General features: G+C 36.3%; 1 protein-coding gene across 3 annotated transcripts in view; it reads right to left on the bottom strand.

The window, feature by feature from the left end:
* Positions 1–669: 669 nt before the first annotated feature.
* PACSIN2 (protein kinase C and casein kinase substrate in neurons 2) overlaps positions 670–22,760 on the bottom strand; it is a 52,405-nt gene continuing 30,314 nt past the window's right edge. Inside the window, exons 3-11 of one of the 3 annotated variants that reach the window (XM_057370553.1) lie at positions 16,307–16,463; positions 15,335–15,570; positions 14,513–14,668; positions 13,253–13,428; positions 10,668–10,788; positions 8,477–8,601; positions 7,691–7,804; positions 6,545–6,741; positions 670–2,850 (exon numbers count right to left, since the gene is read on the bottom strand). In XM_057370553.1, the coding sequence (XP_057226536.1) occupies positions 2,738–2,850; positions 6,545–6,741; positions 7,691–7,804; positions 8,477–8,601; positions 10,668–10,788; positions 13,253–13,428; positions 14,513–14,668; positions 15,335–15,570; positions 16,307–16,463 (1,395 nt within the window). In that variant the 3' untranslated portion in view covers positions 670–2,737. Of the gene's footprint in view, positions 2,851–6,544; positions 6,742–7,690; positions 7,808–8,476; positions 8,602–10,667; positions 10,789–13,252; positions 13,429–14,512; positions 14,669–15,334; positions 15,571–16,306; positions 16,464–22,760 lie in introns of all 3 variants that reach the window. The other 2 variants (XM_057370552.1, XM_057370554.1) reach the window with 2 other exon arrangements.

Raw genomic sequence — 22,760 nt, forward strand, 5'->3', positions numbered from 1 at the left:
CTACCATGAAATAAATGAACATTTAATCAGTTACTGACTACAGTAATAAAGATTTGTGCTTGGACTTGTAGATTTATTAAAAGGTTAAGTAGCMAAGTGGCAGTTGATTATTTATTGATTATTTAATTCGTTACTTATGATCACAGAAGTGTAAAATAGCTGTGAAAGTATCTTCCAGAGTTCTGTTCATCTCTTTGCCCTCAGGGACAGCTCATTGTCTACCAGCACCCCCAGGTATCTCCTCAGAGCAGCTCTCAGGCAGGTCCCCCCCAGCCTGTCCTGGTGCCCAGGGTTGTTCCTGCTGAGCTGCAGTACCTTGTGTTTGTCTTAYTTGGATTTCAGAAAGCTCCTCTGCCCATCTCTCCAAGCTACTGAGGTCCCTGGGAAGGGCTGCAGCCCCCAGGGGCCCTGGCTGTTCCTGCCAGCTCTGTATCATCACCTGCCCCTTCACCCAAAGCACTGATGAATAAATTAAACAATGCTGAGCTCAGAACTGGACTCTGGGGGACAGCACTAGTGACAGGCCTCCAACTCGACTCTGTGCCATTGATTATGACCCTCTGGGATCTGCTGTTCAGCCAGTATTGATGGGGGAGATGAGATAAAACTTTGAGCCAGCTGTCACAAAGTGCCACATTGATGGCTGCCAGACAACAAGAAAACTCAAAGGCAGAAAATATTCAGATACTGTATTTTAAAAGAAATAAAAAGCTTAGCTGCTCACCCACACTATCTTAGACTTGACAACACCACAGAAAGCAGTATCACAGCAGATTTTGCATGCCCATAAAACACAGCTTCCTCTTCTTTCACTAAGATTTTGCTGGAATGTTTTGCCAAGAATTCTTGTGCATGGCACCTCCCTTTTTTTGTTAATAGCACAATGCCACTGATATCACACTCCTCTCTGTGGCTCTTTCACACAGTGCAGGTTTTGTCACCATGAATTGCAATGAAGTGCACAGATTATTTGTTTCATAAGACTATTTTGACATACATTGAAATAGTAAAAGGTGCATTCTGTGTATTTAAGAGATTAACAGATTTTATTGTTTTCTAAAATACTTTACAATACAGAGACCCAGTCCAGTAATTCCTGACAATTTTAGTAACTGTCCTGTGGATGAACAAATATGTTGGTATGTTTTTGCTGACAGACATATACATATTTCCATTTTCTAAGCTTGTACATTTGGATTCATTGAAAATGATGACTAAATATAATCTATAAGCTCAAAAAGCAAATGATAAAGTCCAAGATTACCAACAGTGTTTTTATAGTTACCTTGAAAAAGACTTGTTAATTTCATTACAGTGTAGCTTCCTAACATGGCGTATCTACTTACCTGATACGTAGTTTTAACACAAAACTGCTGTCATTTTACAACCCAGTTTGCAATGTCACAAATGCATATTTGACACGATTACAGCTGGCTGAGTTGTAACTGCAAACAAATGTAGATTTTACAGTGTTCTGCTACAATAATCCATGTATGGACTAAAGCTAGTTTATATTTTGAGTCATTAATTTATCCACAAATACTGATCTTGAGTATATTAGTGTATTTACTGTACTTCTGAAAAATCTAATCACAGAATACTTCATCTATGGTACAGTAATGAATATGGCAGGAAAGTAGATTTAAATATACCTATAACTTAAACTCTTAAAATAGTCTAAATCTTATTGACACCAAAAGGCTTGATAACTAATAGCTGTGCTCTTCATATTTTGGAATATCAAATTATATGTACATATACACAACATAGATAGGCTCTTAATAAAAGCATTTAGTCTATTTTACARTCTTCTTTGTTCAAGATAATCAGCYTTCACAGATTTAACATTTTAAATCACCCAAAAATCATTAGCAGTTAAAATATTTTTTTTTCCCAGCAAACGTGCTGGAAATAGCCACTATGCTGGGGCTTATGCATAATTTATCTTTCTTTTGAATGCCACTTAAAATCTAAATGGAAAACTCTTAGTTCAAGTGTCAACCCACTTGTAAAGAACACTTGTAATAGAATCCCAGCCCATGACACCTGCAGGTATCTCTGCTACAAATAACTTTCTGTAACAGATATTTATTAAATACAGTATTTTGTTTTACAACTCCATTTACAACTTCAAGCCATGCTRACAACACAGAAAGATTACCACAACATGGAAAGATTTTTCATTGAGTCAAATGGTGACTAAATCTATGTCATAATTTAAGTAATAATTGATAAAGCATACAAAAAGGTGCTTAACTACATAGCATTTAAATAAAAAAATACTGCATCTTTCAGACATTGATAAGAACAAATAAAAAATTAACTATAATAATCTTTAAAATTCAAGTTGCAAGTTACTGAAGGTCACTTAAAATAACTGATTAAACAAAAGTGAGCATAAGCCACATACCTGGGGTAGGATGAGGCACAAGCATAGAAAATGCAAAGATGTTTAGGATCTGCAATAACAGACCATGTGGGAAGAAAAAGCTTTAAAAGTATTTTTGCTATYATACTATTTTTTCAACCTAACATCTTTCCATTGCATTGTGTACAAGTTGTGAAAATAATGTCAAGCTTTTGTCTTTAATTCAGCCTTATTTAGGTATCAAGCTCTCGCCTTTTTATTAAAATATATACACTCTATACATCCATTCAGTTTCCTCTCACTTTAYCTAAATACACTGTACAGGCCTACAGAGCTCTTGTGACACTTCTGTGTTTATTTTGTCCTTTGTCACTGGATTGGTTCCACATAGTTTGCTGGGTATAAACCAACTTGTCCATTGTCCAGACGTCCTTTGCACCATCCCTGCTCATCTTCATTCTCCATTTTGGTTAACTCATCCCCTGAGGAAGAAGGAACATTATTAACAAACTGTAACCTTTAAAGTCAAACAGGAAGATACGTGGTACTTTCATCCATGTCCACTTTTCCTCTCCTTTCCCAACCCAGTCCCTTCTTTCCTCTTCACGCTTTTGATACTAAGCATATCTATCATTTATAGACTTGCATATTGGAAAAGAGGCCCCCAGTTTCAAGAAAACCGTAAGAAGCATTACTTAGAACCCACAGTTGTGGATCAACAACAACTACCTCTGAACCAGCAGAATAACCCCGTGTTTATAACCCCCAACCTATGTTAGTGCAAGTGAAATAAATTCATTAGGCTTATGGTCTTAAGATTTTATTAGAAACATGGAAGAAGAAGATTAAGTAACTCAGAATTTGCTTCCTAACTTACAGAGCATTCAGACATTTATGAACTGTAAGATAATGTCATTTTGACTACAATATACATCTGATCTTCTACATCCTCAGGGAATATTTTGACAGTCTGCAGACTCTTATATGCTCCATAGGAGCAAATGAAACTCCACTCAGCCAGGCCAAGAAGGTCACTCTGAGTAACAATTATTTCCTGCTGTGCAACTTGTGTTAAATGTTTTCCCTGGATAAAATGTTTTCCCTCTGTGTTTTATTTTAGCAATAGGAAATAATTACAAAGATATTAATCCCTTATTACAGTCTCAACTAGTAGAGTGTCTTTGGTGTCACTTAGGAGAGCATAAACTAGCCCAAGAACTACAAATTCTTTCGTAGAAATACACAAGCATCATATTAAATCTTCTCAAGACATCTACTGTAACTTTTTCTTTAGGTGAAAAGGTTAAAGCTTCATCTCCTCTAGTTTTTAAGTTTATCAGAAAACTAATAAAAACATTATGAACAAATGTTTGGGACTGCAGACTCCATTTGCTTTACACATTTTACAATTTTTTCCACTTTTTCTAGTGCTGCAGAATGTTAATAAAGACTGGAAATAAAGACTGCCGAAAGTTCACATTTCAATGACAGTAAGTCCCAATAAATGCATTTGTATCAAAGCTTAGGATTGGAAACTCATAGATCATGGAAGTATAAGAAWATATTAACACTTTTAAGTGTCATTTGCACAACAGTTACAATGAAACCACTGTGATGGTAAAACCAGCATGGACAGTAACATGTTCTGACAACACTGCAGGGACAACATTTACTGTAGCTATTCATTCTCAGCCAGAGACAGTCATGGGAGGGTGAGTGACATGGGAGGGTGTAAATAATTATGWCCCATCTTCTTATATAATTATAAAACCACTCATAAAGTATTAATAAAGTTATTCTTCCTCTTTGGAAGCCTCCCACAGCTGTTTGCCAAGGGAGAAAAACMAAAAAAACACCAGATGTAAAAGCACTCCACTAAAAGAATGAGTTTTGCGTATTAAAGTACATTTAACAGACACTGCAGAGCCACATGTATCTAGAAGTATTTCGTGGGCAAATTCTCTGAATACCTGAGGAAATCCCATCTCAGAATACCCATGTACATTTGAACAAATCTTTAAAATGCATTAATCCTCTGTTGACAGCTGCTTAGGAGTCTAGGCATAGCTACAGAGGAGCACAGGATTGAGAACGTTTTAAATTGGCTCCTGCCTGACCTGGTGAGATTTTGTTTTYCTTAGTCTTTTGTATGTTCAATGTAAAACTAGACATATTAATACTTCTGCCTAAAAACTAAGTTTGACTAGCCATCCTACAATACAGCATCTGTAAGAGGATTCATGGTCTAGCACATCATCCCTTTCCTACAATTATGTCAATCCCATAATTTGAAGTTACATTCTTCAATGCTTTTCCTTCAAAGGTACTAAGCTATTTTAAAAAAGTAAARGTTTCATACATATCACAGTTCATACCTCCTCTGCTTCTACAGACCTCACACTGAGAGCCACTTGGTTCAAATAGCTCAATGCAAGTGACACAGCTGGTACTACAGCACAGAATACCTAATTTTGTATTTAACCATTACATCTGTGTGTATAAACACTACATAGTTTTGCCAAGGAAAGGCTCATTACTGTAAACCCTTGGATTGCCACCCTGCTGCTTCACAGGCACAATACATATATTTCAAGAGGATTAGCATGCTTCCATCCCCTGCTGAGAAAAAAGTAGTTAAAGTCTACAGAAGGAAAAATARTTTTTGTTTTGTATGCATTCCACAGAAAGTACCAGATGTTTTGTTACTACTGCACTTCTCTCAGGGYACAACTCAGCGAAGTTCATGGACAAATAACCCATTCCTCCACTTTGGATGCCTTACAATGTTGTCAAAGAGTAAAAGTCAGATGTTAAGTGGTTGCACTACTACAAAAGGAGGGAGGTGAGTTAAAGGCAGAGCACCACCACCTGAGCTGGGGGGCTTTTTGGTTTGAAAAGCACAAACTGCATTTAGAATATGACCTGGGGACACGCTGTTCAGAGCACCACCCTTCCCCCTCAGAACAGACATTCTGCAGTTCCTGATTAGTTTACACATTGACTTGCTTTCTATGGTAAATTTTAGCCCTAACGTCCACATAAGAACAATGGCGGGTGGTATAGAAATAGCACTTCTTACTAACCCCAGCTGAACAGGAGGCTGACCAAAAGTTTTCTTGAGCTTATTTTCAAAACTTGAATTCTGGTTTTCTATTACAACTAATCCAGTCTTTGCAGGGCAAGGGAGTAAAAGACAMGCAAATGGGAAGAGACAAGCTCTAAGAGTGTCTCTCTCTCATTTGCACATTTGTAGCAAATCTTCTGTTTGCTTTTGCTAAACTGCTCCTGCTACCTTGTTCTGGAATTCCTGGTTGCAAAAGGTTTTCTGGATCAGACAGTTGAACAATTGACTGAAGTTAGAGCTTGAAAGGCAAGAACAGGGGATAGATTTCAGCTGGAGACAGCAGCACCCACAGTGGGCAGCCATCACACCCTCACACCACCTTCCTATGTGTGGAAACATCGTGTGGGATGGGTCTCACCCAGAAGTTGCATCTATTCTATTCTCTAAACTCCTGTAACAGTGAGTGGAAAACAGGATTTATGGCTCAAGGGAGATATAACATCTTAAGAAGGAAGAGGTGTACTAAGTGTACTCTAATATAACCCAAGACCAAAAAACAAGGCAATTCCTGTGCTTAATATACACTGAAGAGGGGTGCAGAGAAAGAGTTAAATAAAGTATCTGCCCATGGCTAAGCTTTCAGTCATAAAGGGTTAGCACTGCAGAAAGTTGGATGCCAGAAAATGGATGCTTCCCATTTAAACATAGACWTTATCAGTTGATTAAATACTGTTTCAAGCTTAGCAGCTATAGTATTTTCCTTTAAAAAAAAACTTTGTAGGGTTGGTATCTCTAGATAGCTAAAAGCAGCAGCTGTTACTGTCACCAAGTAAGAAAATGAAGAGAGGATTTTTATTTGTGCAGATCATTTTGTTTCTCTTAAGATGGTAAGAAAAATGTATGTCAAATAAAGACAAACCAACACCTTCCAAACATCTTTGAAGTCAGTGCTGCCGAACAGCGGATACTAAGAAGCACTATTAGAAGGGATGATGGTTAGACTGGATCCTGTACATCCAGAGAAACAGGTGGCTTCAGAAAATAAAAGCRRAAGAGCAAAAAAATCCCCTGCCTTTCTCCTTTTTGACAAATGTTTTAAGTTGCAAACTTACCAGCTTTAAAGCTGAGCTCATCTTGCTCTTGGCCCTCATAGTCATAGAGTGCACGCACTCTCACCTCCATGGCAGGAGGAGTATCTTCATCAAAGGGATTGGTGTCTCCATTTGCATCCGTGGAAGAGAAGGGGTTGTTGGACTCTTCATCAGACCAATCTGTAGGRTAGCTTTGGTTTTTCTCATAGCTGCCAACACTGAAAATCAATTTTGAAATTATTCTTTCCTGCTTTTAAAATAGGAGACTAAAAATACCACTAAGATATCAGTTGCCCTAATTAGGCTTAAACTCCACCCTGAGGACCAGTTTTGAAACTTTCTTTCTGATATCTTCTCTTTAATTTGATAATGCCTCATTAAAAAAAACAAAAAACATTCTTGCAATGCATTTACAAAGTTAGAAAAAGGCAAAAACAACATGTACCAAAGACAATCTCCCCACAAACTCGAAAAACTTCTCTATCAAGAAATCCCCATAATCCATGGGATTATTTACTCTGTGAAGGTAAAAGGGATGTAGTAGTTGATGAGAGGAAYTACCCGGTTTAGAATAAGACATTTAAATTGCTTTGCAGAACATTCCTCTCAAACCCCTATGCACTTCTACAATAGCTTTCAACACATTTTCTACATTGTGATCCACCAATAAAAAACTCCATTATATTGCAAGAACTTTTAAAAGGAAGTTCACTCTACAGCATGCACATGCCAGTTAAGAGAGTGGAATATCCCTAGTGTGTACATGGAAGCAACAGGCAGCTGTTTGAGAAGGTCCTAAACAAAAAAAGAAAGCAATCTTAAAAACACATTTATTCAGTGAGAAGACACAGAGCAGTAAAGCTCCAGAAGCAGTTTCACCAGAAAAACACATCAGTTTTAACATTCTATAGGACTGGTAAAGGAAGGAAAAAAAGCAACAGCAGTTCTGTTAGCAACTGCCAATAACCACAGTAGTTTAAAACCAAAGATCAAGCAACAAACACGGCATCTGTTAGGAAAGACAAGTGAGGTTACAGTGTTGCTTACACAACTGCTTAAAAACACTTCATGCACTGACCAGCGTAGGGTTATAGAAACCGAAAAGAGAAAACCCTGGATAGAGAAAGTGCAAATGTGAAAACAATTAAAAAACAACATTTCACCAACTTTTTGATCTTACTGTCCTCCTTTTCACTGACAGTACTCCCAGTATCTTCTTCATCTTCAAAGGGATTGTAACTTGATTGTACTGACTGCACTGTGTTACTCTGGACACTAAGACTGCTAATTTGGAAAAGAGAAAGCATTATGGCGACCCTATCTGTATAAGAGAACACTGTCACTGGTGTCCCACTAAGCAGTTTCTTAGCAGACCCCTCCTTTAGCCAAAAAAAATTTAAAAAGCCAACTAAATAGAAAGCCAAACATCTATCAAGTGCAGCATAAYACTCAAGAAAGCTTGGAAAGTCTCACATACAATGCATTCCTCTGCATTTAGAATATCCTTTGTGAACCATAATTTCTTTTTCCTAATGTCTACAATAAAGGGCAGTGYAATTTTTGTAGCCTGCTTCATTCCTTTTCAGAGCAGTTGATGTTAACAGTTTTGTATTAATTACATCCAGAATTCTGAAGTGACTAAACATTTTGCAAGCTAAGAGTTCAAAGTATTACTGTRATTTCTAGAGACTGGAAGATAGTAAGAGACTACCAGATTAGCTGCAGAAAGTTCAGTTTCTTATGAAGCTTGGTTTCTTTCAGCTCCCAATGGAAAGAGAGCTATAAAATGAAGAATAATTCACAAATTAATTTGTGAGGTGAAGAGACATCACTAAAAGTGCTCACAGATAATTATCWCTTGATTGAACAGTGACTTTTTGATCCTATAGAGCTTCACGYACTTGAAGACAACAATCTTTTCCAATTAGTGTTTGTAGGCATAAAAAAACCTACCTGCTATGTTTGTTGGGTTGTGAAACTTGATCTCCTGTCTGATTAATACCAGTCAGAGTCACTCCATCAGAAGCCTTCTTTTTTTCTCTTCTACTGAGAGTGCGATTCAGATCTGCAGACCACTCCTACCAACGAATGCAAAACGTGACTGAGAAATTTAATTGAGTTATGGAACATATATCTATACATAAAACAGTCCCAATAATTACTAAAGATGAGTTACTCTAAATGTTTCAGTTACCGTTCTCATCTAGTTCCCACTCTAGCAATGCAAGCAGGTTTCTGTGCTACCCACAAAATCCCAAGGTAACCTGTACTTCCCTGCTTTAGTCTGAACCCTCTGAAAAGACTGAAAAAAACAGACATCTGGCACACAACTGGAGAAAACAAAAGAGCTGGCCAGTGCAGATATTTAAAAATGTACTGTGAGGGCTCACAGTTTCAAATAATGCTGAGACATCTGGCTTTAAAAGGTAAATCTTACATGTAATTTAAAGAGGTATTGTAAGACAGGGCTTACTTCTCAAAAAGCACTCTCAGATGACATAAAGAAGTTATTTTTAAACTCATTGTCTATCACTTCTCCTGCCCMTAAGATCTGAGCCCATAAGGTACTTCACTCTAGATTTGGTGACATTCAGTGTCCCAGAAAGCCATCTATAAGAGTTAAGGCTCAAATCAACACAAGTATTGACACTCGTGAAGCCATGTGTAAACACTCCTCAAGGTTTTGAAACATTCAGAGGCAGATGGGACAGRCATGGTGAGACCTAAACATAACTCCTGCATCAAGTCAAAGTTCAGCTTTGATGTACTGTTCTAATATATGCTATACTGATATAAAGTAGAAACCTACAGAAAACAAATTGGATGCAAGCAAATACCCTATACTGAGATACATTTCCTCTCAAAGCCTTAAAAGTAAAAAAAAAAAGAAAACCAGGAGAGAGATTGCTACACAAAAGTGAGCATTTGAGAAAACTATTTTTAACAGGAAATGGAAGTTTTCAGAGTTGCTATTACTACTGGCTTATTCATGCAGTCCAGTGCTTTCTGCAGAGTTCTTCAAACACCTCATTATTTTAACTTTGTAAAATACATATTGGATTTCTGAGTTACCATAGTTTAAAGACCACTGACCTATGCATATTTGCAGTTTACAATGCAATTTCATAGTCATTTGATCATGACATTTTACTTACGTCATCCTTGTAGCATGTAAACAATAAAAAACTTGATTAGGAAAACAGTAACAGGATATTTAATTTATCAATTATAATGCTTAAGAAAAAGGATGATAAGTTCTCCACACAGAAATATCTATATTTCAGTGTTTCAGGCAAATAAATTCTACARTACTATTATGAATTTTCTTCCTCAAATCTTCTAATTTAACGTTACTCAGTATTTTAAAAACAAGTATTATTTTCCATTATGGTTAATAAGGAAACAGTGAAAAACTCCAGAGTTTATTCTTCCACTCCATTAATTTTAAGTCTACTGGTTTCAACTCAACCCATGATTCTGGCCCAATCATTCCACTTCCAACTATTTGACACCCAAGTAGTATGATCTGCACTGACACATTTTTGTACTTATTTCTTGTAGGATATGTTAGCAAAACACTACTTAGAAAAGCTCATTTCTTTTGAAAAATGGCATCCAGCAATAAAATTAATAACTGGGTAAAGATGGAACTTTTTTTAATGTAGCAGTATTGAATTTTAAATACCAATTTTCAAATTTCCAAGTGCTTAGATCAGATTTTTTTCAGAGTCTTTGCAGCATACATTACAATTACCTGCTAACAGCAAGGAAATTCAGACTGAAGTCCAAAATCTCCCACCAAAGGGGAGAAGTAAAACATAAAAGACAACATATGSAGGTGTCAGAGATGTATCAATAATGAATGACTAATGACTTCAGTAATGAATTTAGCTTTAAAAATGTCACTGTAGTTTTCTGGTTTAYGCCTTTTCTCTTTAAATAGGTGCCCTACATAATCACCTCCAAAAGCTGTGGGATGAGAAGAGCCCAATGGAAACTGAGAGAAGAAAACTCTGACTTGTGCAAAAGAAAATTCAGTGTTGGAAGCCTGAATTTAAGAATTACACCAGAAAGAAATATTACAAAAAGCAAAGAGAAAAAAACCTGACAAAATAATTCTGGATTTTAAGTACAATGACCTTACCTCAAATTGAGGCCAATTCATTGACATCCCTGGACCTTGATTAGCCCTAAACCACCGCAAGTCTTCAACAGCATCTGCTGTTTTGATATTCTGCTCCAGTTCACGGTAAATATTTTTGTAACTGCAAAACAAATTTGTCTTTCAATTTAGTACATCATTTAGAATATGGCAAATCCCCTAGACAGTTTTTTTAATATTTCAAAGTTCACAATAGTATTGRAAAAACTTATAGCAAGATGGACTTTTAAAAACTGACAGACCTGTTGACTGCCTGTAAAAATGGAAGAGCAGTCCAACAAGTAAACTTGCTGAAGGTTCACAAGACCATAAAATCCTTGTTTGCCAGATTTTAAAACTATGACTCTTGTGTAAAGTAATTTAACTGGCTGTCATTAAAAAAAAGATACAAAGAGGACTGTATTTAAACTACTGAATACCTGTCTTGAAGTTTCTTGAATTTCAATACTTGTCTGCAAGACAGTAGAAATTGGTTTTGTGCTAAGTCCATAGGACTCTGTGAAAAGTTCTGTTTTAATCCAATGAGAATTGTAAACAATCATAAAAAGAAAAATCCCCAACTTGAAGCAGAGGCAAATGGGTTACACATGTTCCTATACAGGTATAATACTGGTTAACTGCTTTTACTGGTTTAGGTACTCTCTGAATTTACTAATTGTACTATTTATATCAAACACTACAAAAAGAACCTTACTACTTTTTCKTATCTCTTAGTCTACTTGTTTCTCATGAACAGAATAGAAGTCATGTTGCAGATACAACTCTGATCCCCTGATCCTAGACCAGGCACACAGTAACGTGTATGACAATACATTTATATCAAAGCCACCAATGTGGTGCAATATGGAACTCGGAGTATAAAAAKATCTCAATGCAAAAGTCACAAGGCTTAAAATAAGAGACATAGAACTGCTATTATATTATTATAGATATAGTTAAGCTGCTATTATACTCAAGGCAGAGAATTTCTGAAAACCCTTCCAGAACAAATCACACAAAATTTAGAATTAAAATTAATTAATGCTACATTGTCAAGGAAGCAAACTTTCTCAAAATTCACTTTCACATTTGTCAATTTCTAGATGTTACTTGAGTGCTTTAACATGTACACTGCATGGCTTTTTCTATATCAGCAGTCCTTTCAATGTATCTAAGCAATAAAGAAGCACTTTTTTGAGAAAGAGAATACATAATTTTGAATACATCATTTTGACCCAGTAGCCAGCCATCAGTTAACAATAAACTTTAGGTCTACATGTGTAGAAAACATGGCAGGGTTATTTTCTGGACTGTGCTCTTTAGCATTATTTAAGTTTAAAAGCAAACTTCATTTTGGGGACTAATTCTACACCTTTTATCTCTCTACTAAAAGAGGCAAAGATTAGGAAACAGATAAACAGTTACAGCTGCTTTTTCCCTAGTTTCGCCCTAATGGTTCTGTTCTTTGTTCGCACCTTATTATGTCCACTCCTGGAATTCTCTTAAAAGGAAATCGTTGCCTCTCCACTTGGTTATTTTCCATAGTCTTCCTCCAATCTTGCCCATTAAGTCAACTATTTCCCATTTATTCCTTTTTTTTGTAGTTTCCTTTAACCTCATTACATTGAATCAAATGGGCAGCAATTCTACCATCTATCTACTCTGAGAGTAAAAAGAACCCATCTCCCACAGCAGTTCCATAAGAACTTTGAAGCAACCCAAAAAATAATGATGCCAAAATAAGTGGGTTTGCCTTTACCTATTACTTGCTCTATATTTTTTCTTGCCTCTATGTCACCCCCTTCACTCAGGCCAGCATTAATATTTGTGTGACTGCTTAGCAAGCCAGTTTGGAACACTGCTCAGGGTTAAAATCAAACTCGGTTCTTCCTTTTCTCCTTGTAATTGAAGTGCTATCCAGAGCACACATGATCTCTGCTATTAGAAGTGGGGTGTAAAATTCCACTATTGTTACAGCACTCACTGCAAGTATTCAAGGGTCTTGAGCTCCCTAGCAAAAGTTTTAGCTTTCTTGAAATACAATGAAGGCTCACACAGAGAGACCAAAGTACAAGACATGACAGTATAAAGAGCAGACTTTGAAATTAAGATGGACAAGAATTCAGCACTGGTTAATTTATGGATCTTTAACATTTATCCTCAGATTAAGGTAATTCTTTACTGAGCTCTAATATTTTAACAATAAATGTAAATAAATAAATTTCATGCTGTCCTGCATTAATAAATTCTAGTTTATTCTTTAAGAAACATGCAAGACACAATACACCAAAACCTTCTTTTCCCAATCTTTGATCCAGCATTTTTTGATTCTAAGCTCTGAATCCTTTCTAATTGGAACATATTTTATTATAAAAGGCCACAAGAATGAGGGTTTGTTGATTCTGGCAAACCTTAGAAATAGGTGCTCATCTCATTTTAGACAAAAAAAAGAATTAATGTCTTTTACTTACACTTTCAAACTGAAGCAACACATCAGAAAGAAATCAGACACTCAACTCTGATCTAATTGAAGCAATTATTACTTTTCACAGTACATTAGCATTAATTTTGAAGTCTTACAGTTTTACCTTGCAACGTTGGACAAGTCAAGGTGTTTCTGAACTTCCAGTAACACTTCTCGGAAGAAACGCAACCGTTTTTCCTCAAACTGCTGGCACTGTTCAAATACCTGCTCCATGTTCTCCATATACTGAGGAGTGGCRTTATCTAATTCTTTCAGTGATTTTTCATACTTTTCTTTTGTCTGAGGGTACAAAACCAAACTGTTAGCAATGTATTTTATTACTACCGCACAAAACAAACTTATCAATGTAGTAATGGCCAAGATTTAGACCAGAAGTTGCYAAGCTGCAATCTCTTGTCATGACCACTACATGTACCTACATTAGGGCACAATGAGATCTATCTAAGTAAACTGCAGAACAGCTACAAAACAYCTCTAAGCCTCTTCTCTGCCTTATGAACAGAAACCATGGCAAATGTCTCCAAAATCCAAAAGATAAAATCCAAAGGAGCWACAGAATAAATCAGAGCAGGAAGTCTTTCAAGTTATTGAAGTTATCTGGGGATCTTTTAAATTGTGGTCTTTTCTCCTTTAGTAATTTACATGGTGCACTGTGAGTTATGACCAAAGCCCCAAACAYTGTGTGTATCTTTGTGAACATAAATTGCATACACTGTGAGCTCWGCTAACATATACAACCTCAGACTCTGCACTAATTTACAGAAGTTCTCCACAGGCAGGGATTAAAAGATCCCAACTGATGGAATATAACATTCCAGATCCCTGAACAGCATTCTCAAAGGAAAAAGACATTCTTGTAGAGTCACACATTAAAAGCCTCTAAGCAGCAGCCCACTGAGGAGATAAAGCAAACTGTGCAAGAGAACAGCATTTATTTAAGTGGATTATATCAGCTTAATTTCTTTTAAAAATGCATGCTGCACTCAGAATTATGACATATTTAGATGTCAGCAAATTTTAGGCATCCATCTCTCAGACAGACTCTCAAGTGAAATAGCTCAGCCCTCACTAGCAAATCAGTAGAACTCTGCCCTACAAGTTTKCTGGATTATTGTGCTTAGTTCCCTGCTGAAAGTACTTAAATGAAATAGAGGCAATACATTATTCATTCTTCAGAGAAGAAGAATTTGGCAAGAAAACATTCTTGGGAGAAAACTAAACTTTGGTACAAGAGTGTAACTGATAGYGAGCTGTGTGAACTGGTGTTCACAGCACATTCAGGAGGAAAAAAAAGCTTAAATATGTACAAGGTGTAGCTTAAAAAAGACTGCAGACATACACAGTATATTAACATACAGTATACCTTTAGTACATCTTGTTTGCTTCTCTCCACTTTGTCTTGTAATTTCTTCAGCTGTTCAGGGTTGAGTGCTGGATCAGCTTTGCTGTTTGTTTCTCTGGATATAGCCAGTTTCTCCTCCTTGCAGGCTGCATGGTAAGCTTTCTTTGCAGCTTCCACCTACAAAGGAGATTTGAGTCTTTGCATCTGGGACAGCCTAGAGCAACCATCTTAGCCATAAAATCATGGTGCATTGAAGAAAGTGTCAGGTTTTGTTTCAGGATGTTCTTTCTTTTTTGGGGGGATTTTTTTTTTTCATTTAGGCCAAAGAATGAACAACCCATAAGAATCAACATAAGGGAATTACTGCATCAGTCTTTCACCATACAAGAAACGTCACTCATACAGCTTAGAGAGTGTTGAACAGACTCAATAAAAGGTTTATGGAAAGTCCCCAACTGAACACTTTTACCTCGTGCCCCTGTTCACCTGCTCCCCATCTTCTATCAACCTGTTACTTAAGAATAATGTTACATGTGAGGGGAAAAAACCCCACAAACACCTTTTCCCTCATTTACTTGAGCAATTTGTAACTTTCAGGTGCATGAAATCAGATACTTTTAAAATGATAACTTATATTCYGCTTTTTCCAGATTTTCATTGAACTCACGAAGATTAGGAGAGACCAAGAGAAAAATACTTATTTTCAGAAGAGGACAGAAAGCAAGAGATCTTTTAGAGAAAGGAGGGTCCAGCAGAAAGAAGAGGGAGTTTACTCCCTTATAGAGATTTGAAACATTAGTATATTATAACACAGGATATCTAATACATAATCTACTGCTGTACCTCTTTCAGCTTTTTTGCCCAGGGTTTCTGAGCTTTCCTAAATCCATCTTCTGCTTCTTTGGTTTCCTTAAATCCTCCCATCATTTGCTTATGAAAGGCTTCCTTCTGCCAGTTCTTGATTTTTTCAAAATCTTCATTCATCAGTGAACCTTTTACTTCTAGATGTAGTTCACTCACTTTTTCAGCTTCTGACATAAAAGCACACCAAGCCCTTTCTACTGTTCCATACTGTGGGCCTAAACACAACAGAAAGTGTCATTCTCAGCAACCATCACCCACATGGAACTTAAAATCCCAAGAAACTACCTGAAACTATTGACTTATATTCACTTGTAAACAGCAATGYTGATGCAAACCTAGAAAAGGGAACTATTTCTTTTCATATAACACTAGAGTATTACAAGTTTTTAAGCAAGGAAAAATAATACTCATTTAATCTGGAGTCTTTACCCCTGTACCRCAATTCTCAGTATTCCACATTTGAGCTCCCCTTTGAACTGCCTTCAGTTTCTCAATGTAGTTTTTGAAGGGTAGATATCCATGAAAGGATTATTGCAGAATATATTAAATGGTATCAATTTAGCCTTCCATTAAAGCAATGCCTAGATCTTTAAAAATTAGTCTTTGCCCCACAATCACTGCCCCTTTATTATGCAGAATCCCTTTTCAAACTACAGTATTAATCATCTAGAAACAGACATTTTCTAGAACATAATTCAGTACTAGAGGTAAGATTCACCTGCTTCAGCAAGAAACAAGCAAACTTGCAAAAGAGYAGGGCTTTGTTTTGTTGGTGTTTTATAAAAAATATGCTTGGTCATTTGTCACATTACTGAGCCTGTTGCAAAGAGCCTATCCATTATAGGCTAAAATGTACAATATTTCTACTTTATACTTACCAAAATAAAGACATACAGAAACWTTTTTTTCCATTTGAGAAAGTTATCAGATTTCAAAATCAGAAAGCATTACCTTTCTCCACAAGTTGTTTCCACCTTTTAGCCCATTCTGTGAGCTGCTGAGCGTAAACTTTCTCTATCCGTGCACGCTCATGAATACAATTCATAAGGTCATTGCAAAGTCTGTGGCCATCATCAATTCGTTTTACTGTCCTTTTGTAATTTCCAACCTAGCAAGAGACAAACACTTAATTTGTGCTTGAAAGCTCTGAAAAGCAGCTAAATCTCTAATTAACACAAATAGTGTTAACTGAGAGCAAGACAATACAGCACGAAATAATAAATCATAGAATAAGGYTCATTAATCTTAATCTTAAGTTCATTAATCATAAAACTTAACTGCAACAATACAACAAAGGCCACAAGTTGCCCTGTAAAAAAAAAGTTGTTAATTTTAGAAGTGAAAGCTTTAGTATATTTTATTAGTCTTGCAATGAAATTATGGGCAGTCACCACAATTGTTCTGMATTATTATTTCTTGGTAATGTTCTAGATAGTGAAGAAAACTGGGAGAAAATCAGTATTTATTTCCATCTTCAATGTTTATTATTGAGTACCTAATACCTTAATTTTATGCTATGTTCAATCATTCAGGATTAATAAAACTGCAAAGACATGCAAAGGAGCATTGCAACATCTCTATCAACCATAATAATAGTTTTTAAGAATGCAGTCACTGCTGACAAAACACCAGATAGCAATTATTTCCAAAGTATACTCCAGAATTTAATGTGGGAAGATAATGACTGCAATGACACAGAGTTCCCATACCTAGAATTGTGAATACTAAAGATAAAAACCCACAGTTGCTTAATGTACAAGCTACAGTAAAATGAGGACATAGGAGAAAAGTGCACACTATAGAATGAACATCCATGATATAATTAACACTCCCCTTTCACTCTTCAGCACACACCAACATGGATTAACAAATCTAAATGTCTGGAAGGAACAAAAGCCTTATTCTGCTCCCAGAGTAATATTTCCACTGAATTCAAGGTCACTCAGGCTGGCTTTTGTAAACATTAAACAAGACCGAAGAACTCTGTTAACAGAACTTGCACAGCCTATTAAATATCACAGTGAGTTTCTTATCTGCCCTAACCACCTGACTGAAAAATAAAGATTAGCAGTAAGGCAGTAGATTGAACATTCAAATACTCAAAGCATGTTAGTCATTTTTACATTTGAATCGTATCTGCTTCACATCTGACACACAGATAAACATCCAACTTTTAGGTTCACATTTATTCAGAATTTTGGCAGCTGATGTACATGCAGTTTGCTTGAGAAGAATAGTATACAGGGAAATACTCTTAAAAGGGAAAAAATCCTATACTAAATGCTGGAAGAATAAATGACCCTACTGAAAAATACAGACATATGTTAGGACTTCTCATTAAATCTGGGAAAAAAATAAAATCAAAACCATCAATGACAGGACAAAGCCCTTTCTCTTAGACAGTRGCTTCAAAGAATTCATTTGAGCATGTTTTCTGGTTTGGACTAGATCCATTTCAATACATGAAAGGAATTTAGTTACCCTCTAAGTAATGCATTAGTTAGCATTCACTGATTTGTCTAAATCATGTCAACAAATGCATACACACATCTCCTGCACATTTAAACATAARCCATGGTATAATTGAAGATAAGAAGCTACCAGAGATAGTCAATGCATCCACGTCAACTAGTTGCATCTATTACCAAGAAACCATGAAAAATGACCTCCCATTTTCAGCAGAAATGGAAATCGAGAAGTAGGCAGTCATACATACATAAAAGTGTTAAGAAAATTAAATACCTCTAAGAATATTTTCCACAGCCTTTGTAATGAAAGACAAATCATTCATCTGCTTAAAATTATTCCAGCTGTAGGTTCACAGTCAGGCAGACTTTTAAAACAGGTTATGTTAGCTTGGCACTACTACTGAAGCCTTATATTAGCATCAATTGCTGTCATCAGTTATGTGCTTAGGGATTTATGTCTGTAGCACTAACATTTCCTTTCATAAATTTTCACCATTTAATTAGCATTTTGAATGCTAATATTGAATGAGAGTTGGCTGCCTTGTGGTATATTTAATCCTTCCATTTTGCATTCTCTGAGCAAATTCTAACCTCATGGTAATATCTAGCAGTCACCAAATTTCAGGCAGGTATTTAGAGAACTGAACTGAGCTTTACCTGTTATGATTCATTCACTGTTCTCACATAAGGCCACCTTTAAAGAGYTGAATGCAGACCACAGATAATTCCCCCACACTACCTCCTTCTCCACAAGAGGACTGAAGGAACTCAGCAGCACAGTTTAGAATCAGTATAAAGAGGACCAATGCCTCCAATATTAGAAAATAACCTACCATTGCAGAGAAAGACTTCTAGACTAAAATTTGGTCTATGAGGAATGCTAGAATTTTGAAAATCCAGCCTTTTTTTTCCTGTGTTCGATTACAGGGAACGTAAGTTATAACTTGGCATGTAACATTTAAAAAACGTAGTGGTTTCTTTAAAAAATTGCATCTTAAGTTATGGACACTGCAATGACAAATTTTTGAATGTGGAATGTGCAGCCTGTCACTGTAGGAGATGAGGTTTGAAGGACAAGGTCCTTGGACCACAGAGCCAATTAAAGGGAAAAGAATTCCAATCTTTTGTAGCCAAGGAACTACTAGACTAACTATAGATAAGTTAAAACAATAAATGAAAAACCTAGAAACACACTCAAGACACTCTGAACTCTGAAAAACATAACACTATACATTGTTTATTCAAGATTCTTTTCTCTAATTTCTAAGGAAAAGAGTAAACATTCTGCAAGACCTCCCCCTTCCTCTTAAGAAGAAGTATTTGAGCAAATTAAAAATGACAAATCCTTTTATTTGTAGTAACTAACCAGGAACAAAACAAACAAAAGAATCCTGTGTTTCTTTGTTTCAGTCAGAAACACATTTACATAATGCCTGGCCATTTTCAGATTTCTCAGTTAGCCCTGTACACTATATGAACATATATGATTTTGCTAGTTAGAATAATTTTCTGATCATTCTGAACATTGGGTTATTTCCTGTTAAACAGACAGCAGATAACTAAGTCATGAAGTTGTAAGCTTCCACGTTCTACAAATAAAACCTTTGCTTACAGAAAGTAAATTACAAGATTACAAARATTCTTACAATTTCAAGAAGAAAAATAGGTATTTAAAAACTATATCCTACTTTCATTTTAGCATCAACACTACATCCATCTGAAAGAGATAGTTTATTACATTATATTGAATACARTTGCTGTTTACCCTTAGTTGTCAGAAATATTTCAAAAGCAAAGAACCCCAAGAATTTATTTTTAAAAAATACTACTATAATGGTCATTTTATGGATGCAATCAATTCTGAAAAAGTTGTGATTCATAATTTYGCGTCACTCTCCCAGTTTTTTTTAAGCTGAAGTAACCATCAGTTTTCCCCTTTTCCACTGCAAAAAATATTAAGCTTTGCCTCAATTGATCCTATTTTGCTCCATTTCTCTCTTAGAGGCATTATAGATGCCTTCAGGTCTTCATTTAGCTTAATCAAGAAAGCATTCCTTCTGATTTTGGTACTTCCTCTCAGGCATGAGCTCAGCAATGTCACCTCCAACCCTTTGTGAAATCTAAAGTTTAGGGACTCTGTAAAATTCAGAGAGAAAAACAGAGGCACCCTCTGATGAGGCATTTATCATCCTATTGTTGGCACTWCAGGCAGCTCTCTGTACCAAGGCAGCCAAGCACTGTCACTGATAGGATCTTTTGTGGGAATATCTCAACATTTATAACCTGATTATTCTACAATTTCACAGCAATAGACACAAAGGGAGAGTCTTTAATTACATAGGTTCCTTTACCTCAGCTGCTAGACTAAATTTTATTTTAAGGTATATTCACAGAGCAGCATAAAAGTCTAAAAGCATAAAAATGTGTCAAACACACTTTGCAGGTTTTTCTGGTACACTGAGAGAAAAAAAAAGAAGAGTATTTTCATTTGTTAACAGCCCAGAAGGTGGCAAACATTCAGTTATTGCTAAACTCCTGTTAGGTAATTTCATCATATCATGATAATTATTATAACCACAAATACTTCAGGAGTTTCAAATGCCTGAAAATAGATTTGATATCAACTCTTTTTCCAACCTTGCAGAACTTATTCATRACAAGTCAGCCCTTATGAACTGGAACCATTCAGAAGAAAGTCAACAAGGGTATTTTTATGGGCAAATACTCCTGGCCATGTAAGAGAATAATAAGCTTTACAGGTTCACAGTCAAACCCACATGTACCAATGGCCAACACGGGGACACACTATTTCCAGCATTCCATTTAACCATGAGCAAAATTTCTTTCCAGCTACGTCAAATGGGAAGTTTCCAAACATTTCAACCAGCATTGACATCTACAACCACTGTGTGGTTTTTACAAATAAAAATAATTATCTTGGTGCATAATTAGCACATACACAGTCCAAGTACCTATGAGCACTARCTCTGAGTAAGTTTGAATTCATGAATATAATTTCACCACTGGTTACAAGAAAAATCCCGAGGATGCTCTTAAATGCACAAAACCTTAAGCTAAATACACCAGTAAAGCAAACAACTGGCAACATAAATGAAAAACATTCTGTTGCTCAAAGTTAGGAGATTAAAAAAATGCATATGTGACAGGAATCTGCTGCTGTAGAGTTCAAATATTTTTTATCCAGAGAGTTGCATTTGGGCCTYGCTTTGGTTGGTGGAGTTTTTTCTGGGGATTGGGTTTTTATAGTGGTTTGTTTTGTTGGTTTTTTATGTGGTTAGAAGGGCGCAGGGGACAATGGCAATGGAAACAGTGGCCAAATTTGATTCACCAATACTACACAGGGGATGGACTTGGATTTTCTGAGGCTGGAAGTCTTATATTCCTGGTGAATGCTGAGCAAATCCTCCAGAATGCAACAAAAGCTATATGCTCAGCACTTCAAAATGCACACCAGGTCCTGTCTTCCAAGGGACTCACTCACAGGACTAARATAATCCCAGCTGCAGGTTTAGCARCTGTTCAGAATGACTTTCTGTTTGGGTAAGTAGGTGTTTAAACACCCCTGCAATGAATGGGCTCCATATTGCTGATGTTAGCAGAAAGTCAAGGGAGATAAGGAAGCAYACCATGGGGATAAGGAGCACACAGTCTCTGAGGGATCTACAGCTCATTAAAATAAGTGCTTCCACAGGCAGGGTAGCTGCTCCTTTGGATGTCTTACCTTGCAAGATATGCATACACTTCCACTTTGATCTCTAGGAACACTCACTCATTGGCTTTCTTACCTTACAGATATGTAACTGAACAAGACCATTGGTCTCAGTTTACCCAAGGCGTTTTTTCATCTAATGTGTCTCTGACAGTGACTATCAAGCATAAGGCTGGAGCTTAATAAACAGAAAGCAAATTTTATTATGCATTTTGTTAGTTACTAATATACTAGATTCTTTCATGGACATTCCAAAACTACTTCAGTAGGAAAAGGCCAATAGGTCTGCCCACTTTCACTAAAGCAGCGCAAGGTTGGAACTARCCAGCTTTGCCACAGCCTATTTTTGGATGCAGAAAGTACCATAAATKATTATAACAAACTGAGATGCATTTACATACAGCATGCGAATGCTTAGACTCCATAAGATAGACTAAAAAGATATACAAAAGGTTTCAAATTGTACATTTTCCACTTTCCCTTGGAAAACTTGCTGCCACCCTGCTTCAGGCTATCAGCAATAACCTTTGATTACCCAAAGCACATCATTTTTGTCGGCCAGACACCACAGATGAAGGAATTCTTTCATGGAGCATAACAACAAGATTCCTCAGTCTTTAGGATTTCTGCACCCAGACAGTTATGAGCTTAACCAGACATACCAAGGTACATTGAGGCTTGACAGAAAAATTAACTAGGAGAGAAACTTCCATTTCTTAAGTAATTTAAGACACTACTACAACTGAAGCTTCAGTGAAATCCTCCACTGTTATTGTGGGAATTACCTTTCAGAAAGTCTTTTCTTAGTAGTTCTCTAAGCAACCTTTATTAAAACATGTATGAAATCCTGACTCCTAAAGTACTTTATTGACTAAACACCTGGACAAATTAAAGGAAAAGGATTTGTTCTCCTGAAAATTGATTTCTCATCCTGCTAGAACACAAAAAGTGTTTAAGTAACATTCTGGGTTAACCAAACACAAAAAAAAAAAAAATTAATTGTGAAAGCTCCTATGCTAAACAAACATGTATAATTCTGAAAGCCTGTTTTTTTTCAGTCATATCAGCTATTCTAAGATACCACCTCTGCCTAAGCCTTGTCCTTCCCACATTTTTTGACTGTCAGATCTACAGTAAGCTATCACCAAGAGAACAAGTCCAAACAGCAACTTCTCCAATCCCCTTTCAACAAGACAATTTYCCAACC

Source organism: Malurus melanocephalus, unplaced genomic scaffold (genome assembly GCF_030028575.1).
Source record: "Malurus melanocephalus ecotype Western Australia unplaced genomic scaffold, MMel_1.1 scaffold_128, whole genome shotgun sequence".
Lineage (NCBI taxonomy): Eukaryota > Metazoa > Chordata > Aves > Passeriformes > Maluridae > Malurus > Malurus melanocephalus.